General features: G+C 38.5%; 1 protein-coding gene and 1 pseudogene across 2 annotated transcripts; one reads left to right on the top strand and one right to left on the bottom strand.

Moving 5' to 3' along the window:
- Positions 1-3,372: 3,372 nt before the first annotated feature.
- On the bottom strand, positions 3,373-6,370 carry AT1G40470 (annotated as a pseudogene; the record flags this gene model as incomplete). The annotated part of the gene is made up of 1 exon: positions 3,373-6,370.
- Positions 6,371-9,865: 3,495 nt separating this feature from the next.
- On the top strand, positions 9,866-11,964 carry AT1G40390 (DNAse I-like superfamily protein; the record flags this gene model as incomplete). The annotated part of the gene is made up of 3 exons (NM_103391.1): positions 9,866-10,149; positions 10,612-11,330; positions 11,687-11,964. The coding sequence occupies 3 exons, from the start codon at positions 9,866-9,868 to the stop codon at positions 11,962-11,964; spliced, it is 1,281 nt and encodes a 426-aa protein (NP_174931.1).
- Positions 11,965-21,194: the final 9,230 nt, after the last annotated feature.

Raw genomic sequence — 21,194 nt, 5'->3', positions numbered from 1 at the left:
ATTTTCTCATTCGGTCCTTTGGCCGTGTCCGATGCCCTTATGCGGGTCACTAGAGGTAATCTCTTGTTTAGTCAGGTGGTTAAGATTAGGTAGATCCCTTTTTAATTCGTTCGCCCTAATGCTTATTTCACTCAGTTAAGTTTGGAATTCGACCCAAGGTATTCCAGTGTCCAAAAGACGTTCAAATGGATGCCTGATCTACGAATTCTAGAGATTAGTAGACTCTAGCCTATAGTTTGAGGTAGATGACAAAAACAAAGCATCGACTTCGAATGCTGAACCGACGATGAAGGAGCATGTTCTGGAGCCTCACCAATAAATGTTCCTGAACTCGTTTCACTTTGCTTTTATTTTAATTTGAACTTATTATATGCTCCGGCCCATTTATAATTTATGGAAACTTTTGCTATTTTCCCAATCTCGAAATATTCATTTTGGAGATACTCTTTAAATGCAGGGCTGATTGGAAGGCATGAATTTTTCCGCGAATCACTCCGCTCCAGGATGGAAATCGCCAACCTCAAGGGATAAGGTTTCTTTATAAATTGGCACTGTAATTTTCTTTATTCCTCACCATTCTATTTTTTTCCTTGGCAGATATGGAATTCAACCTTCGGTGCTCGGAATCCATGCCAGATTTCTCGAGGGTCGAAATGATGGACGGTGAAATTCTGATTGTGCCGAGTAGGCGGCCTTCTCCATCTTGCGGCTTCTTCAGGTCCCAAATTCGAGCTCCGTGTGCTCTGATCAAGGATCTTTCGGATAGAGACCAAGAAATCTTGATGGCGTTCATATAGGTGCTTGCGATTCAACATCAGAAGCGTACGCTGGAGAGGAGGAAACTCGAGAAACTGATTCAATGAATGCAACATAGGGTGACCGTGATTCAAGGGAACTTTATACCCTCAACTCCCAGTTTAGTTACCCGCATAACGGCATCGGACACGGCCAAAGGACCGGATGAAAATTTTTTGCCCGAATACAAAGGCAATCGACCGCGTGTATCCAAAAGGTGCCAAAACATTAAAGGGCAAGAACGGGCAAGAATGGGCTCGAATGGGCAAAGATGGAAAAAGTTGGGCGTGCCGCGGCGAAGTTTATACCCCGTCGGCTGCGGAACCGACATGAGTAGGACACATCACACGCAGTGCCTTGCGGCTCAAGTCACCAACCTTGGAGCCAAAGTCAACTGAGTCTTGGAGCCGAAGTTGATGGGGCGGTGGAGTGACACCCGTCGCCACCTGTCACCACGCCGTCGTCCGAGACACCTGTCGCCTGTGGGCGCAGCAGCTGTCTGGACATTTGGCAGCGGGCGGTGCTGCATGGGCGACCTTGGGCGGATTATAAACAGAGCTCTCTCCGCCCAGTTTCATTTTTGAAGGCAAGAGAGAGAGACTGAAAGGCTATACGATTATAAACTCGAACGAAACTAAGAAAAACTCGCCTGAATCGATTAAATCTTGCCCGTGGTCGAGGAAACATTGTCTGAGACTAGAAAAAATTGCATGTGGTTAAGAAAACCTCACCGTGAGTAAGGGATCGTCGACCGTGCTTGAGAAGTTGCACGAGACCCAAAAAACTTTCCTAACTACTGAATCCGTGAGTTGTGCTCGAATTTTGTGTTTGTTTGCATGTTTTCTAGAGCTAGTCTTTAGATTATATGCATGCTTACTCACTTAGACTTAACTAATTGAAATTCGGCTTGAGTTAGATATTGAATCTCAAAGTTAATATTGGCATTTGACGAACTTGATAATACTATCACTAAGGAATGGAATGGACTGGTGAATGACTAGGCTAAATGAATATGGACTTAACTAAGTTTACTTGATTAATTGAGATATGATTCGAGGGCTTACTTGCGTTGTTAGATTGTTATACTTATATGAGATATGCTATGAGCTTGTGAATAAATCCTTGCTATATTATGTATATATATTGATTTGGTGCTTGATTGTCTATACTTGTTTGGGGCATGGTAAAGTACTTATATATAGTACTACATGAGGTTATTGTGTCTAAGTGGTATTTAGGGTTTACTCGATACCATCATGCTTAGAGTAAGCTGATGCCTTCCTTTATGTGTCTGTAAGTCTTGATCCTGAGTGGTCTCTTACATGATGGCACAAGACTCGGAGCGTATGTCGGGTAAAGCATGACGATGCATTAAAGTGATGTTCCGGTTATAAGCCTTTGTGGCTATAGCTCGGGTGTTCACAGTTGTGTACGTACGTGTGGTGTGGGTGTGCACGTACGTGTGTTTGGTAGCATACGTGTGGAGAACACGTATACACGTATGCGGGAGTTTGTGTTGATGTTGTGGTCCACCTTTTTTGTAAGGTTGGCAGTATGTTGGGCCCAAGGTTCATTCATGTGTCTAGTTTGGCTGCATATTCTGGTATTATTATAAGTATATGATAATACGTTTATTACGTGCTTTGTGATCTTTGATGGATAAGTTTACCTATTAAGTTGATTAAACCCTAGAGATTTATTTGTGCATAGACCCAGCTCACTGAGTAATCTTAGATTACTCATGATTCTACTTGTCTTACAGGTAACCATAGTGGGATGACCATAGCGGGAAGACGAACACTAGGAAATGCCGGAAATAGGATGTTTTACGTTGCTTCTGCAAAATTACTTGTTATTATGTAAATTTTAACAAGGATCTGATATAAAGATATATTTTTGGGTAACTCTTTGCTAAGTATAAGCTATATACTATGCATAAAGTGTTTTCTTAAAGGCAGCCGAATGTTTAATGATATAAGACCTAGTCTGTGTCGCTCACCACTAGAATATCACGAGGGTTGGCAAGCCTAAGTGGTGTTCCTAGTAGGAGGAGGGTCGATTATAATTTGGTTAAGGAACCAAATTCATTTGGAACCTCTACTAAGTTGTGGTCGATCATCTTCACTGTAGCGTAATTGGGTCGTTCATGGCTTGTCCGGCCATAGGGCGATTCGGGGGCGTTACACCCACCCCGATGATTGGGCCGAGCTTGGAATTTCTGAATTTGCACGCAAATCGGACCTCGCTGGTCAAGGAGTCCAAGTGTTCTGCACGTTAAGAAGAGTTTCCTGATTCGAAGTGCACACATGATAAAACTTCGTCTCCTTTGCTTATTACTTGAATAAATGTCGCTTTGTTTCCTGTCTTTACATGTTCACATAGCCGAACTTTACTTTCCTTGTTCGTTCAAACAGTCAAACTCTTTTTCTTTTAATGACAAAATAAAAAAAAAAATATTAGTAGCTGAACTCGTTTCCGAGCAGCCTACGTATCCATTTCGGGATCAAGCCACACCGTAGTTCATGTACATAACAAAAAATGCGTGTTACTTAAACATAAAATATGTTTAGATTTCACCACATTCCAAGGACGCTGGACTGGCCTGTCTTCTAAATGCTTCTCGCTACTGTTTTCTTTAGGCGCGCTGGGCTTAGCTATGGTTGAACCTTTTGACTTCCTTTGCTTGAACGGTGGCAATTCTATCTCAAGCTCACCACGATTACGTGCCGCAGCTCGAGACCTTGTAATGACTTAAATTTCTTTCTCCTCTTTATTGCTTTGCTCCGAAATGCCTTCTACCGGAATGACTCTTTTCTCCTTAGGATGCTGACTCGGCTTTTGTACTCTATATCATACTCGCTTAGCTCCACTGCCCATTTTGCCAATCTTCCGTACTAAATTGGACCATGAAGAATTGTTCGAAGTGGCTGGTTGGTTAACACTTCGATCGGATCAGATTGGAAATATGGATGCAGCTTTCGGGCAGAGGTTACCACCGCAAGTGCGAGTTTTTCCATCATTGCATACTTGGTTTTGGAATCTGTCATGGACTTACTTATGTAGTAAATTGGTTTTTGTTCTCCACAATCTTGCAGGATCAAGACTCCGCTAACTGCATGGTTCGACACCGAAACGTACAAATATAGCTTTTCATCCACTTCCGGTTTGAACAATACAGGTGGCGTGGTCAAGTTCGCTTTAAGCTGTCCAAATGCCTCTTCACATTTCTTGTCCCAAAGGAATCCTTTGTTTCCTTTCAGAATCTGATATAAAGGTAAAGACTTGTCTGTTGATCTTGAAATAAAATGGTTCAAAGCTGCAATCTGACCGGTTAACCGTTGTACTTATTTGAAGAACTTTGGAGATGACATGTTTAAGAAAGCGTTAAATTTGGTTCAGATTGGCTTCGATTCCTCTTTTTGTCACAATGTAACCAAGAAATTCTCCGGATGGGACTCTGAATGTACATTTCGCCAGGTTCAGTTTCATTTGATATTGATTAAGAATTTCAAAACATTCCTTCAAATGCCTGATGTGGTCTTCTTTCTTCAATGACTTGACCAACATATTGTCTATGTAGACTTCCATTGTTTTTCCAAGATGCTCGTAGACATTTTATTGACCAACCGTTGGTAAGTTGCTCCTGCATTCTTTAAACCAAAAGGCATTACCTTATAACAATAAATACCTCTATACTTGACAAATGACGTTTTTTCCTGGTCATCAAGATTTATCATTATTTAAATATAACAAGAGAAGGCATCCATGAAAGTTAACAACTCGTTCCCTGTAGTAGATTCCACGAGGCGATCTATATGTGGGAGTGAGAAATATCCTTTGGGCAAGCTTTATTGAGGTCTGTGAAGTCGATGCAAACCCTGTCTTTTCCATTCTTCTTTTTCACCACGACGGTATTTGCCACTAACTCTGGATAAAGGACCTCCCTTATAGACCTTATCTTCAAAAGTTTGTCTACCTCGTCGTTTACCGCCTTCGCTCATTCTACTCCGAGAGTTTTCTTCTTTTTTGTTTTACAGGCTTGAAGCTCGGATCCACGTTCAACTCGTGGCAAATTATGCTTGGATCTATACCAGGCATGTCTGCTTCCGACCACGCGAACGATGTTTTCTTTTTCCTCAAAAGTTCAATCAAGGCTTCTTTTATTTTTTCAGTTAAAGTAGCTCCAATTCGAACTGTCTGATCTGGTTTATCTTCTTCTAGTACTACTTTGATTACGACGTCATCCACTTTTTGATCTCGGGATTATTCCTTTTTTCGCGGGTTTCGTTAATTGCTATTGGATCTTCAAACGATGGCTGGCTAGATAACATGTTCGTGAAGCTTCTTGATCCCCGCGTATTGTTTCCACTCCACTTGGGGTTGGAAATTGGACACACTGATGGTAAGTGGATGGGACGCCTTCATTTGATAAATCCAAGGAGTCCCGAGGATGATGTTGTATGTTGCCGCTTTATCGAGAACAACGAAGTCTACGACTTTTTACATTTTTCTGGCGAGAACCGGCAATTTGATTGTTCCGAGAGACATGGCTGACTCGCTTGTGAACGCCACCAAAGGAGATGGAGGTCCTATTATGTTTGCCCGACTAATTCCCATTCATTCCAAAGTACCAAGAAAGATTAAATCCTCTGAACTACCCGTATCGACAAGAATTCTTGATACTTTGAATTTAGCAACATCCAACGTAATGACTAAGGCGTCATCATGAGGTCTTTCGAGGTGCCGCATTTCATCTTTGTCAAATGATATTGTAGCACCTTGGTAGTCAACCTCTTCGCTTAAGCTTGATTTAAGTAAAACATTTCGTATATGCTTCTTGATGGCACTAATCGAATCTCGGCAAAGTTTAGAGCCTCCAAGGATTATCTTTCCAATCGAACTCCTTGGTTCTTCTTCGTTTGATAGCCTCGGTCTTTTCAAATTTTGAACTTCAGAGTTATCCCTTGCTACGTGATATTTCTTCACGAAATCTTCTATGTTAAATTTGGAAAGATCTCTACTGGCCCACAACTCCACGAGATGCCTTTTCAAGACAATACATTCTTTGGTTAAATGCTTAGTTACTCTATGTATGTCACAGTACAGACTCTCGTCTTGGACCCAAGTGTTCGATTTTTCTTTTCCTTGGAATCGCCTCCCGACGTTATTGTTGAAGGGTTGTCATCTGAACTTCTTTGGTCCCTGGTTTTTCCTAGGCTCGAACTTCTTGGCAGGGAAAGTAACCGCCAGTTTTGCTTGTTTATTCCTTTTTGCAAAGCTTTCCTTTTCGTCTTCTACTTCCATCCAGTTGTTTGCACGGAAAAAGCGCATCCTGGATTGTGTCCGGCTTGTGAAGTATTAGATCCTCTTTAAATCTTGAATCGTGCCACAACCCTTTTTGTAGGGCAGACAAAGCTGATTGTTGCAAAATTCTTGGGAGCTTTGAAAGCACACCCTTAAACTTGGTGATAAAGATCTGAAGTGACCAATTCAGCCCTATTGACAGATTCCAAAGATCAGTGTCTGAAATGCTTTTATCCATAAGAATGGAGTATTGTTTCAAAAACACTGCCGAAGTCCGTATGAGTCTTTGGCTATGTATCTTGTACCAATGAAACTGTACTTTAACTTTTGGGAACCGGTTGCGGTTCTACTTCTTATACTTAATCATACAAATGACTCATAGTCATATTTGACTCCAAAACACTAACAAGGCCTTTTATTGCTTCTCAAAGCTTTTATGTTGTAGCTTAAGTCCGTATGAGTCTTTGGATTTGTATCTTCTAACAAGGAAACACTACTATAGCTTTTAGAAACCGTTGCGGTTCTAGTTTTTATACTCATTCATACACATGACATCTAACCAAGCTTCTTATTGCTTCTTAAAGCTTTGATGGTGTAGTCGCAATCCATTTGAGTCTTTGGCTTTGTATCTTTAACCAGGAAACTCTACTTTAGCTTTTGGCAACCAGATGTGGTTCTAGTTCTTATACTTAATCATACACATGACATTTAGTCATATTTGACTCCGAAAAACTAACCAAGCTTCTTAAGGCTTCTCAAAGCTTTGATGGTGTAGGCGAAGTCTGTATGAGTCTTTCGCTTTGTATCTTCTAACAAGGAAATACTCCTTTAGCTTTCGGGAACCGGTTGCAGTTCTAGTTCTTATACACAATCATACACATGACATCTAGTCATATTTGACTCCAAAACACTAACCAAGCCTTTTATTGCTTCTCAAAGCTTTCATGGGGTAGCTGAAGTCCGTTTGAGTCTTTGGCTTTGTATCTTCTAACAAGGAAATACTCTTTTAGCTTTTGGGAACCGAATGCGGTTCTAGTTCTTGTACTCAATCATACACATGACATCTTTTCATATTTGACTCCAAAACACTAAACCAAGGTTCTTATTGCTTCTCAAAGCTTTGATGGTGTACTGGAAGTAGTCTTTGGCTATGTATCTTGTACCAATGAAACTCTACTTTAACTTTTGGGAACCGATTGCGGTACTAGTTCTTATACTTAATCATACAAATGACTCATAGTCATATTTGACTCCAAAACACTAAGCCAAGCTTCTTATTGCTTCTCAAAGCTTTTATGGTGTAGCCAAAGTCCGTATGAGTCTTTGGCTTTGTATCTTCTAATAAGGAAACACTACTTTAGCTATTAGGAACCGTTGCAGTTCTTGTTTTTATACTCATTCATACACATGACATCGAACCAAGCTTCTTATTGCTTCTCAAAGTTTTGATTGTGTAGTAACAGTCCCTATGAGTCTTTGGCTTTGTATCTTTTAACCAGGAAACTCTAATTTAGCTTTCGGCAACCGGATGTGGTTCTAGATCTTATACTCAATCATACACATGCCATCTAGTCATATTTGACTCCAAAAAACTAACCAAGGTTCTTAAGGCTTCTCAAAGCTTTAATGGTGTAGCAGAAGTCTGAATGAGTCTTTGGCTTTGTATCTTCTAACAAGGAAATACTGCTTTAGCTTTTGGGAACCGGTTGCGGTTCTAGTTCTTATACTCAATCATACACATGACATCTAGTCATATTTGACTCAGAAACGTAAACCAATATTCTTCTTGCTTCTTAAAGTATTATAGTAAATTTGTACCTGACACTAAACCTAAACTCTACACCATAATCCCCAAAACCTAAAATCTAACTCCTAACCCTAAACCCTAAACCCTAAATCCTTAACCCTAAACCCTAAACCATAAACCCTAAACTCTTAACCCTAAACCATTAACCCTAAACACTAAACCCTAAGCCATAGACCACAAACATTAAAACCTAAATCCTACTTTAGCATTCGGAATCCGGTTGCGGTTTTAGATCTTATACTCAATGATACACAAAGCATCTAGTCATATTTGACTACAAATCCGCTAACCAAGCTTCTTGATTGTCAAAGATTTGATGGTGAAGCCGAAGTTCTTATGAATGTTTGGTTTTGATTCATAAAATAGGGGAAACAAAACTTTACCATTCGGGTCTGTTCTGTGTGATAGAATCATTCAACTTACAGAGCACAGTGAAGTAAGCACTGCTTCTTTGTGCCTGTGAAAGCAGAAAACCTAAAAGTTCGTGTTAGTGTTCAAAATTTAAGACCAACAAGAACCTGCTAAGGGATTTACGGCCAATATAGACTGATTATCTGTGTTCTTTAGGCTATGGAATGGATCTCTACCGGGTCCGGCAGCCCAAAAACGAGTTTAGTTTTAAAGTCTTGAAACTAGGGTTAAGATATAGGGCTTGGTTTAGCCGTAAGAGTAAAGGTTTTAGGTTCGAGGGTTTTGAGATAAGGTTGTAGGTTTCAGGTTTGGGGATTAGGGTTAGTTTTTTGGTGTTTGGAGTATGGGGGTAGAGTTTAGCTTTCGTGTTTGAGAAAAAAATATTATGTTACTTTAAGAGCTATGAAGAACCTTAGTAGCGTTTGTGGATTGAGTTATGCGTAGATGTCTTTTGTATGATGAGATGTAAAATTGGACGACGTGATACCAAAAAGTAATGTGTTGTATCACACTCAAAAACTTGTGAGAACATCAGCCACCCAGTCAAAGATTTGGGAATCATGAAGAATTCTGGCTTGTGTTGATGTAATCAAATGTGATTTGGTATTATGTCTGTCATTCAGTATAAGAACTAGAAACGCAAAAAGAACCCAGAAGTTAAAGTAGGATTCAGGGTTTAAGGTTTAAGGTTAAGTTTTTGCGTTTAGGGTTTAGGTTTGAAGGTTTAGGGTGTACTATTTAGGGTTTAGAGTTAGTGTTTAGGGTTTAAGGTTTAGCATTAGGGTTTAGAGGTTGGGGATTAGGGTTTAGGATTAGATTTTAGGGTTTGGGATTTAGGGTGTAGGGTTTAGGTTTAGTGTTTAGGAGCAAATATACTATAATACTTTAAGAAGCAAGAAAAATTTTGGTTATCGTTTCGGAGTGAAATATGACTACATGTCATGTGTATGATTGAATATAAAACTAGAACCTCAACCAAATCCCGAAAGGTAAAGTATAGGTTCCTTATTGTACGATTCAAAACAAAAAACTCATAAGAAATTCGGCTTCACCATAAAAGGTTTGACAATCAAGAAGCTTGGTTAGCGGATTTGTAGTCAAATATGACTAAATGCTTTGTATATCATTTAGTATAAAAAATAGAAACCCAACCGAATTTCGGAAGCTATAGTAGGATTTAGGTTTTAAAGTTTGGGGTCTATGGTTTAGGGTTTAGTGTTTAGTTTTAAGGGTTTAGGGTTAAGAGTTTAAGGTTTTGGATTTAGGGTTTAGGGTTTAGGTTTAGGGTTTAGGGGTTAAATTTTAGTTTTTGGGATTTATGGAGTAGAGTTTAGGTTCAGTGTTTTAGAGCAAATATACTATAATACTTTAAGAAGCAAAAAGAATTTTGGTTAGCGTTTCAGAGTGAAATATGACTAGATGTTATATGTATGATTCAATATAAATATCAAGTTCAAAAGAAGGAGGTCCCGTTCAAAAAAGAGATCAAACAGCTTGCCTCCTGGTCCTATCAAGTCATCAGATGGATCCAAGGAGCTGTTATCCGGGATGTTATCAGCGGTGCCTAAACAGAAATGGATTCCCAAATCAGACGTGAAGGCACCCATAACAGTAACTTCTTCTTCTCTTACTGTTGTTCAAGCTGGTCTTAGCCCTCTTTCTGAGATCCCTAAGGTGGCGCCTTCTATTTCAAAGGTCTCCGATGGAGGTCCAACTAGTCTGTGTGTCGAAGACATTCGGTCCACAAGGGATCAGCTAGTTGATCCTCCTTTTCCTCCTCCTCCTGGTTGGGGTGCGATGTCCAATAAGGAGAAGAAGAAGCAATTAAAAATGTGGCACAACCGGCAGCGCTCATTACAAGAGAGAGTTCTTTTGTCTAAGTTGAGATGTGATGACTCTAGGATCCCCCGCCAGTCCTCTCTTTCCATTGATAGTTGTTCCCATTATCATCTTTTGGGTTACTTATGGCGATCTGTTTTTGAAATGTTAGAGGCCTTAATAGCCGCTCTCGCCAACGGATAGTAAGAAGCTGGATTGCTTCGAATAATCTCCTGGTAGGTTATTTTTTGGAAACTCACGTCGCTTAGGACAATGCTAGTTCTGTTTTGGCTGCTACTCTACCAGGTTGGAGGATGGATTCTAATTATTGCTGTTCAGAGCTGGGACGGATCTGGATAGTTTGGGATCCGTCAGTTTCTGTTTTGGTTTTCAGCAGGACTGATCAGTTAATGGTCTGCTCGATTAAAATTCCTGATATTGCTTAGTCGTTTGCTGTTACTTTTTGTTTATGGAAGGAATACTGAGGCTGAGAGAAGGTCTCTTTGGGATGATATTACAAGGTTGTCTGCTTCCTCTCCTCTTTGTAATTCTCCATGGCTTGTTGTTGGAGACTTTAACCAAATTGCTTCTGTCACAGAGCATTACTCTCTCATGCCGTCTAATATTTCCTTACAAGGCTTGGAGGACCTGCAAGCTTGTATGAGAGACAGTGACCTTGTGGATCTACCGTGTAGGGGTGTGCTGTACACTTGGTCTAATCACCAGCAAGATAATCCAATTCTAAGGAAGCTTGATAGAGCCATTGTTAATGGTTGTTGGCTTGCTACCTTCCCAACGGCGTCTGCTATCTTTGACCCTCCTAGCGACTCTGACCACGCAGCGTGTATGGTCATTCTCAATAACTCTCCGCCTCTTTCAAAAAAGAAAAGTTTCAAGTACTTTTCTTTCTTATCGACGCATCCGGATTTTATCTCTTCTATTTTGGCTGCGTGGCAGAAGGAGATAGCTGTGGGTTCTTTCATGTTTTCCTTAGGAGAACTCTTAAAAGAGGCTAAGAAGGCCTGTAGAGGTCTGAATAGACGTGGCTTCAGTAATATTCAAGCTCAATTGATGTCCAATCCGTCTGACTTCTTATTCAGGGCTGAACATGTTGCCCGCAAAAATTGGAATTTCTTCGCTGCTGCTCTGGAATCCTTTTACAAACAGAAGTCCAGAATCAAATGGTTAAAGGAAGGTGATGCTAACACAAGATTATTCCACAGAGTGGTGCTTGCTCATTAGGCTCAGAATCTTATTAAGTTTCTCAGAAGGGATAATGGGGATCGTGTGGTTAATGTTGATCAGATCAAAGGCATGATTGTTGAGTACTATTCTAATCTTTTGGGATCCGAAGATAGTACCACCAGACCTTACTCGCTTGATAGAATTTAGGAGTTACTGATAAGTGTGTATTTTGCATGTTTTGAGCATCCATTTGTCATCACTTTAGCATCATATCATCACTGTTTTATACCATTTCTCATCATTTGTCATCACTTTACATTTTTAGGATAGATTTACATGCATGTTGCATATTTGTGTTGATTTCAGGTGATTTGGAGCTGTTGACGAGCTATCTGGAAGAAGCGGACCTGATCATGTCAAAGCACTCGACCCCGAGGTCGACTAGGAGCTTCAAGATCTCAAGAGACCACTCGACCCCCAGGTCGAGTAGAAGAAATCACCACTTCACCTCACCACTCGACCACGAGGTCGAGTGTCCTCATCTCCATCACCTGACCATCACTCGATCAAACCACTCGACCCCGTGGTCGAGTGTCTTCACCTTCATTGCCAGACCACTACTCGATCTCACCACTCTACCTTGAAGTCGAGTATCACCATCACCACAACTCGACTACATACCCGATGGCAAGCTTCAGAGTCTTCTTCATTCCGCACTCAACCAGACACTCGAGCACAATGAAGAAAAGAAGACTCCAGCTATTCACTCGACCTCCCACTCGACCACTTGGGTCGAGTACAGTTCTTAATCCGTCCCAATACTTCGTCGTTTTGAGTATTAGGGTTTCGGGATATTTGGCTATAAGTAGCATGTACTTCACATTTTCGCAAACAAGTTTTTTTTCTAGTTTTATTCCGCAGACCTTGTGTTCGAGACCTTTTGTAATCCGGATTTCTCTTTATCTATTCAATATTCAGTATTCAGTTTTTGTTCTTAATTTCGTTTACTGTTGTTCATTCTGTTATCATCCTGCTGTTACACTGTTGTTATCATGTTTTCAACTTGTTCAACGTTTATGCTTTCTGTTATGATGTCTGAGTAGTGAATAGGTTTGAGGATGGGTTAGAGTAGTGTAGAATTCTTAGTATGCTAGGTGATTGAGTATTGATTGATAGATCCCTTATGGATTAGTTGTTCTTAATGCCTATTGCTTTTTGATCAACTGGAATTTGAGCCCAGACATTTCTGCGCCCAAAAGGTGTTCGATGAAATGTCTGAACCACTAATTCCAGAGATTCGTGGCCCTGTACCAAGGTATTGGTTGCAGGGAGCGTTTTGGCTTTAACTTGTTGATTCGTAATGCCTGTTAGGTTAGCTCTCGTCAATGGTGATTGAGTTAGGGTTTAGGTTTAAGGGTTTAGGGTTTGCGGTTTTGGGTTTAGGTTTTAGGGTTCCAGGGTTAGGGTTTAGGGGTTGGATTTTAGGTTTTGGGATTTAGGGTGTAGAGTTTAGGTTGAGTGTTTAGGATCAAATACAATATGATACTTTAAGAAGCAAGAAAGATCTTGATTAGCATTTCAGAGTGAAATATGAGTAGATGTCATGTGTATGATAGAATATAAAACTAGAACCTCAACGAGATCGCGAAGAGTAAAGAAGTGCTTCCTTGTTATACGATTCAAAACCAAAAACTGTTAAGAACTTCGGCTTCACCATCAAAGCTTTGAGAATCATGAAGAAGCTTCGTTTGTGTTTTTGTAGTCAAATATGACTTGATATTTTGATTATCATTCAGTATAAAAACTAGAAACACAAAAATAACCCGGAAGTTAAAATAGGATTCAAGGTTTAAGGTTTAAGGTTAACATTTTGCGTTTCGGGTTTAGGTTTTAAGGTTTAGGGTGTACGGTTTAGGGTTTAGAGTTAGGGTTTAGGGTTTAAGATTTAGCGTTAGGATTTAGGGATTAGATTTTAGGGTTCAGGATTTAGAGTGGAGGTTTTAGGTTTAGTGTTTAGGAGCAAATATATTATAATACTTTAAGAAGCAAGAAAATCTTTGTTAGCGTTTCGGTGTGAAATATGACCACGTGTTGTCATGTGTATGATTAAATATAAAACTAGAACCTCAACCACATCCCGAAAAGTAAAGTAGTGCTTCCTTGTTAAACGATTCAAAACAAAAAAACTCATAAGAATTCGGCTTCATTATCAAAGCTTTGAGAATCAAGAATAGGCTTGGTTAGCTGATTTGTAGTGAAATATGACTAGATGCTTTGTGTATCATTGAGCATAAGAAGTAGAACCGCAACCAGATTCCGGAAGCCTAAAGTAGGATTTAGGTTTTAAAGTTTAGGATCTATGGTTTAGGGTTTAGGTTTAAGGTTTAAGGGTTTGCGGTTTTGGGTTTAGCTTTTAGGGTTCCGGGGTTAGGGTTTAGGGTTCCGGGGTTAGGGTTTAGGGGTTGGATTTTAGGTTTTGGGATTTATGGTGTAGAGTTTAGGTTTAGTTTTTAGGAGCAAATATACTATGATACTTTAAGAAGCAAGAAGAATCTTGGTTAGCGTTTCAGAGTGAAATATGACTAGATGTCTTGTGTACGATTGAATATAAAACTAGATCCTCAACGAGATCCCAAAAAGTAAAGTAGTGCTTCGTTGTTATACGATTCAAAACCAAAAACTCATAAGAACATTGACTTCACCATCAAAGCACTTTTGATCTTCCTTCTAGGCGAATTCATCAAACCTTGCTTATCCTTCTAATGAGCATTCCAGCTTTGAGAATCAAGAAGAAGCTTGGTTAGCGGGTTTATAGTCAAATATGACTAGATGCTTCGTGTATCGTTGAGCATAAGAATTAGAACCGCAACCGGATTCCAGAAGCTAAAGTAGGATTTTGGTAATAAAGTTTGGGGATTTTGGTAAAGGGTTTAGGGTTTAAGGATTTATGGTTAAGAGTTTAGGGTTTAGTGTTTAAGGTTTAGGTTTTAGGGTTTTGGATTTTTAGTTTAGGGTGTAGGATTTATGTTTAGGGTTTAAGGTTTTATGTTTAGTGTTGAGGAGCAAATATACTTTAAGAAGTAAGCACAATCTTTGTAAGCGTTTTTGAATCAAATATCACAAGATGAAAGGTGGATGATTGAGTTTTAGGACTAAAACCACAACCAGGGCTAGGAACCTAAAGTTATCTTTCCCTGTTAGAAGATCCAAAACCAAAAATCATATGGACTTAGGCTACACCATCAAAGCTTTGAGAAGTAAGAAGAAGATTGGTTTGCGTTTTGGAGTTAAATATGACTAGATGTCTTGTGTATCATTGAGTATAACAACTTGTAATGCACCGAATCCCGGAAGTTATAGTAGGATAAGGGTATAGGTTTAGGGTTTAGGGTTTAGGATTTAAGGTTTAGGGTTTAGTATTAGGGTTTAGGGTTTAAGGTTTAGGGGTAAGGGTTTCAGAATAAGTTTTTAGGGTAAGGTTTAGGGTATAGGGGTTAGGGTTTGGGGATTAGGGATTACGGTTTAGGTTGTAGGGTTTAAGTTTTGGGTTTAGTGTTTAAGGTTACATGTTAGGAGCATAAGAACTAGAATCGCAACCGGATTCCGGAAGCCTAAAGTAGTATTTAGGTTTCAAAGTTTGGGATCTATGGTTTAGGGTTTAGGGTTAAGTGATACACCTCGATTTTCACTGCTTTTAGCTATGATTTAGGTATAGTTTTTAGAGTCATTTTGTTATTTGTAGAGTATTTTCTAGTCTTTTTTAGGTCTTTACATGTTTAGAATGTATTTGGAGATTATGGAGCATTCTGGAGCAACACAGACAACTTAAGCTGCAGAAGCAATTTGGAGACGGAAATTGGCGTAGGTGTCGAACGACGCAACTTATTGATGTTTTGAAGATTTCCAAATTCAGCCCAGAACTTTCTCCTATTTCTAATGAAGGCCCAACATGTTTTTAGGACTTATATTGATTTTTATGGTCATTGTTTAGACCTAATTCTTATTATCTCTTTTATTCTTGGGAGCAAAACCCTGTGGAGATTCCCTTTAGAGAAGATCTTTCTAAACTCTATTGTTTCATTGTTTCTTACATTGATTTCTTCTTTGCTAATCATGTCTGAGTTATTCTCTTGTTGGGTTTAGGGATTCTCATTAGGGATTTGGATGAATTAGTAGATCGAAAACCCTGTTAAGATAATATATTTAGAATTCTTCATCTTAGATTGTTCTTAATGCTAGTTTTAGAGTAACTAACTAGAACCTGATTTTAGGTTAATAGGTATGCCCACCTTAGGTATCTATTACTGGAACTATCTTAGATGTGTGCTAGCGTCGATTACTTAGGTGAACTTATCAAACCTGATTATAATGCTTGCTTAGTTCTAGGGATTTACAAGAGAGTTGGGATCAATACTATTAAGCATAGTTGAGTTTTGCGGAACACTCATCGGTTACTTTATATTAGTGATTTGTGTTCTAGAATGGTTCAATAATAATCCTAATTTACTGCTAGATCTACTATTCTGATATTTCCTGAGAATTTCCCTAAACCCGACATCTTAATCATCTGAATCAAAAACCAACTTTAATTGCTTTCTTGTCTTTTACTTTTATAATATTTTTTGTTTAGCTTTATTTGAAACTATTAATCTATGGTGTGATTTGAGAGCTTTGTGGAATTTGACCCTAAAGTACTACAATCGATCTCTTATTTGAGAGAGTGGTCTTAGGATTAATTTGACCTATATCATTAAGGTTTAAGGGTTTAGGGTTAAGAGTATAGGGTTTAGGGTTTACGGTTTCAGATTTAGGATTTAGGATTCAGGGGTTAGGGTTTAGGGGTTGGATTTTAGGTTTTGGGATTTAGGGTGTAGAGTTTAGGTTAAGTGTTTAGGATCAAATATACTATGATACTTTAAGAGGCAAGAAGAATCTTGGTTAGCGTTTCGGTGTGAAATATGACTACATGTCATGTGTAGGATTGAATATAAAACTAGAACCTCAACGAGATCCCAAAAAGTAAAGTAGTGCTTCGTTGTTATACGATTCAAAACCAAAAAACTCATAAGAACATCAGCTTCACCATCAAAGCTTTGAGAATCAAGAACAAGCTTGGTTAGCAGATTTATAGTCAAATATGACTAGATGATTTGTGTATCGTTGAGCATAAAAACTAGAACCGCAACCAGATTCGAGAAGTTAAAGTAGGATTAGGGTTTAGGATCTATGGTTTCGGGTTTAGGGTTTAGGATCTATGGTTTAGGGTTTAGGGTTTATGGTTTCGGGTTTAGAATTTAGGGTTTAGGTGTTAGGGTTTAGGGGTAGGATTTTAGGTTTTGGGATTTAGGGTGTAGAGTTTAGGTTTAATGTTTAGGATCAAATATACTATGATACTTGATATAAGTCAAATTAATCCTACGACCACTCTCTCTGATAACACTAGATTTTAACCATTTTAAGCCCTTGTTTTTCATGCATTTAGCTTAGTTTCAAGTATCTTTTCATGCATTCCTAGTCTCTTTTCCTATCTTTTCACATTTTGCATTGCATTGCATACCATACTTGCATTTAGATTATTTTACAGGTGAATCAAGTACTTTTTGGACTCAACTTGGACGTTTCTAGCCCAAGGAGTGGACTAGCTCGAGTTTCTGTGATCAAAGGAAGGACATGAAGTATACTCGGGGTATTTACTCGGCTGAAGATCAAGTGGAGCACGCGTGAGGAACAAGGAGTATACTCGACCATAGCACTCGGCTAGAAGTCGAGTGAGGGAAATAAAGGAGAAGAGAAGCTACTCGACCAAGCTGCTAGGCCTGAAGTCGAGTGATGTGACAAAGAGGAGCTGCTCGACTTTTCTACTCGGCCTAGACCCGAGTGGTGTTGCGCCGACTTTCTTATTTTATCTTTTTCCCAATTAGGGTATCCTAGTATTGCATATAAATAGACCTCTTATGTTTTTTGCCCAAAATATCTTTGCTTTGTCTACTGGATATTAGGGTTCTTAGATTTCTATTGCATTTTCTGGTTGTTGTGTTGAGAATTTGAATTTGATTTCTTCTGCAAACTTGTTTATCTTATTAAGATCTATCATTTGCTAAGTTTATAATGATTTCTGGGTTTTATGATTTTTCTGAGTTTTGTTCTATGATGTTCTTCATTGTTCTTGAGTAGTCTTCTTCAAAGTTCTTGAGGATGGGTTAGGTTTAGGTGGATTCCTCTGTTCTTTAGCTAGCTAAGTTTATAAATGCATGGTTCCCTTCTGTTTTAGGAGTTCTTAATGCTATTTTCTTTCTAATCAATTGAAAATTGATTTTAGACTTTCTCCCCCTAATAAGTGTTTGATGAAATGTTTGAACCAACTAATTTCAGAGATTTGTAGATTCTAGCCCAAGACCTTGGATGTTTAGACTGCTTGTTGAATTTAATAGATTGGTGTTTCATCAATGAAAATTGAGATTAGGAAGTGGTAAAGTTATGAGAATCATTATCACGAAAGTGGATTGATTTGGTTCTGAATCTATTGTCTAGGGATAACTTGATTGAGTTTGTTAGTTAGCTAATGGATTGAGGAGTCCACTAGAACCAATTACCCCATTTTTAAGAGCTCTGTTTCGTTTCATTGTGCAAATCTCGTGTCTTTAGTACTCTGTTCGTTTTGTTTAGTTCTTGTGCAAAATTGGTGTTTTTAGTATTCTACTCGACCTATTTAAGTAATATGCTCGGCCGAGTACCTTACTTAGTGCTTGGTTTACTTTCCTGTTCTTGCACTTGACAGTTCCTTGATTTTAGTTTCATTTATGTTTTTATCACTTGTGCTCTTTACCTTCTGCTTAGTATAGTTTCATTTCCGAATTTGATTTGCATATTAACCTATTGTTTAGGATTAGTAGAAACACACCAAACCTATTCACACTTGGCTTGACTTAGTATTCTCTGACCACATCCTGATTGTTAGCAATTCCACCCAATTAGATTGACACCTTAAATGCTACAATGACATAAGATGCATTTAGGGAATTGACACACAAAACCTTGTATCACTCTCAAATAAAGAGGTCAGTTGCAGCACTTAGGGATCGAATTCACAAAGTTCTCGGATCACGCAATAGACTAATGGCTATTGAATTTAGCTAAGTAAAATAGTAATGAAAATAAAAGAAACAAAAAGTAAGCAATATCAATCAATTGTGAGTTGTGAAAACAAGATAATAAAAGCGTCAGGCTTAGGGTATTCTCAGGAAATAGATGATAGCAGATCTAGAAATAGCTAGGTTGTTATCGAACCGTTCTCGAACTCAAACTCTAATTATGGAATAACCGTTGGTGTTTCGCGAAACTCCCTATGCTTAGAGCTAAGATAACCGGAGAAGCCGAGAAATCCTAGACTAAAGCATGCATTATTATCAAGTTTGATTAGTTCACCTAGTATCTAAACTAGAGCCCTTCTATGAGCCTACCTGTTCTTTCTTAAATGCCTAGGCTCATCTATGATAGTTCAAATAACAAGTACCTATGGTAGGCATAGACCTATTATCTAATATCAAGTTCTAATTAGCTACTCTAGAACTAGCATTAAGAACAATCAAGATGAAGAATCCTACAAATAACCTAGCAAGGGGGCAATCTACTAAATCATCTATAACCCTAATGAGAAACCGTAAACCTAACAAGAAGATTACTCAAACATGATCATAGAAGAACAAAACATGATTGAATAAGAAATCAATGCATAAAACAAGAGGAGAGTAGAGTTAAGAAGAATATTCTCTAAAGGGAGTCTCCACAGGCTTTTGCTCCCAAGAACAGAATAGATAAAGGGAATAGCCTCCCAAAGCTTAGGGTCTTAACAATGACCTAAAAACTATATATATGTCTTAAAAACGTGTTGGGCCTTCATTAAACATAGGAGAAAGTTCTGGGCCATATTTGGAAATCTTCAAAACATCAATAAGTTGCGTCTCAAAATTACCGTCAGTATTGGTGTCGCTCAACACCAGGGGTGGTGTCGTTCGACACCTACGTGCTTTTTCGTCTCCGGATTGCTTCTGCAGCTTAAGTTGTCTGTTTTGCTCCAGAATGCTCCATTATATCCAAATGAATCCCAAACATGTAAAAACTTGAAAAATACTAGAAAATACTCTATAAAAAAAACAATTCGACTCTAAAACCTACACCTAAAACATAATCAAAAACAGTAAAAATAAGGTTATATCAATAGTTTAAGAAGCAAGAATCTTGGTTAGCGTTTTGGACTGAAATAAGTTTAGATATCATGTGTATGATTGAATATAAAACTAGAACCTCAACCAGATCCCGAAAAGTAAAGTAGTGCTTCCTTGTTATACGATTCAAAACCAAAAACTTCGGCTTCACCATCAAAGCTTTGAGAATCAAGAAGAAGCTTGGTTTGTGTTTTGTAGTCAAATATGACTTGATGTTTTGTTTATCATTCAATATAAAAACTAGAAACATAAAGAAAAACCGGAAGTTAAAGTAGGATTGAGGGCTTAAGGTTTAATGTTAAGGTTTTGCGTTTAGGGTTTAGGTTTTAAGGTTTAGGGTGTACGGTTTACGGTTTAGAGTTATGGTTTAAGGTTTAGCGTTAAGGTTTACGGTTTAGGGTTAAAGGTTTAGGGATTAGATTTTATGGTTTGGGATTTAGGGTGTAGGGTTTAGGTTTAGTGTTTAGGGTTAAGAGTTTAAAGTTTAGGGTTTAGGGTTTACGGTTTCGGGTTAAGGATTTAGGGTTCATAGGTTAGGGTTTAGGGGTTGGATTTTAGGTTTTGGGATTTAGAGTGTAGAGTTTAGGTTTAGTGTTAGGATCAAATATACTATGATACTTTAAGAAGCAAGAAGAATTTTGGTTAGCGCTTTAGAGTGAAATATGACTAGATGTCATGTGTATGATTGAATATAAAACTAAAACCTCAACGAGATCGCGAACAGTAAAGTAGTGCTTCCTTGTTATACCATTCAAAACCAAAAACTGTTAAGAACTTCGGCTTCACCATCAAAGCTTTGAGAATCAAGAAGAAGCTTGGTTTGTGTTTTTGTAGTCAAATATGACTTGATGTTTTGTTTATCATTCAGTATAAAAACTAGAAACGCAAAAATAACTTGGAAGTTAAAGTAGGATTCAGGGTGTAAGGTTTAAGGTTAAGGTTTTGCGTTTAGGGTTTAGTTTTTAAGGTTTAGGGTGTACGGTTTAGGGATTAGAGTAAGGGTTTAGAGTTTAAGGTTTAACGTTAGGGTTTAGGGTTTAGGGTTTAGGTTTAGGGATTAGATTTTAGGGTTTGGGATTTAGGGTGTAGGGTTTAGGTTTAGTGTTTAGGAGCAAATATACTATAATAGTTTAAGAAGATTGGTTAGCGGATTTGTAGTCAAATATGACTAGATGTTTTGTGTATCATTGAGTATAAGAACTAGAACCGCAACCGAATTCCGGAAGCTAAAGTAGGATTTAGGTTTTAAAGTTTGGGGTCTATGGTTTGACGTTTAGTGTTTAGTGATAATAGGTTTTTAAATCAATTAAACCTAAAGCACTATCATGTCGTTGTAGTACTGAAGGTTGTCAATCCAAATGGTTGTGATGCTAACAATCAAGATGTGATCAGCAGTCACTAAGTCAAGCCAAGCAATAACAGGTTGTGGTGTGTTCTAGCAGTTCTAAGTGAACATGCAGAAAACCGAAATTCAAGCAGAAACAGTAAAACACTCGACCAACACAGCTCTTTGCAGAGCACTAGGTGAGGTCGAGTGACAGGTCGAGTAATAGACAGAAAATAAAACACAGATACTCGATTGCACAGTCTGTTGCCAGACAACTGGGTGGTCGAGTAACAAGAAAGAACTGTAGAAATTAAGCGACAGA

This window comes from Arabidopsis thaliana, assembly GCF_000001735.4.
Source record: "Arabidopsis thaliana chromosome 1 sequence".
NCBI classification, from domain to species: domain Eukaryota; kingdom Viridiplantae; phylum Streptophyta; class Magnoliopsida; order Brassicales; family Brassicaceae; genus Arabidopsis; species Arabidopsis thaliana.
Note: the sequence above shows the minus strand (reverse complement) of the source record. Positions and strands in the feature narration are given on the sequence as shown.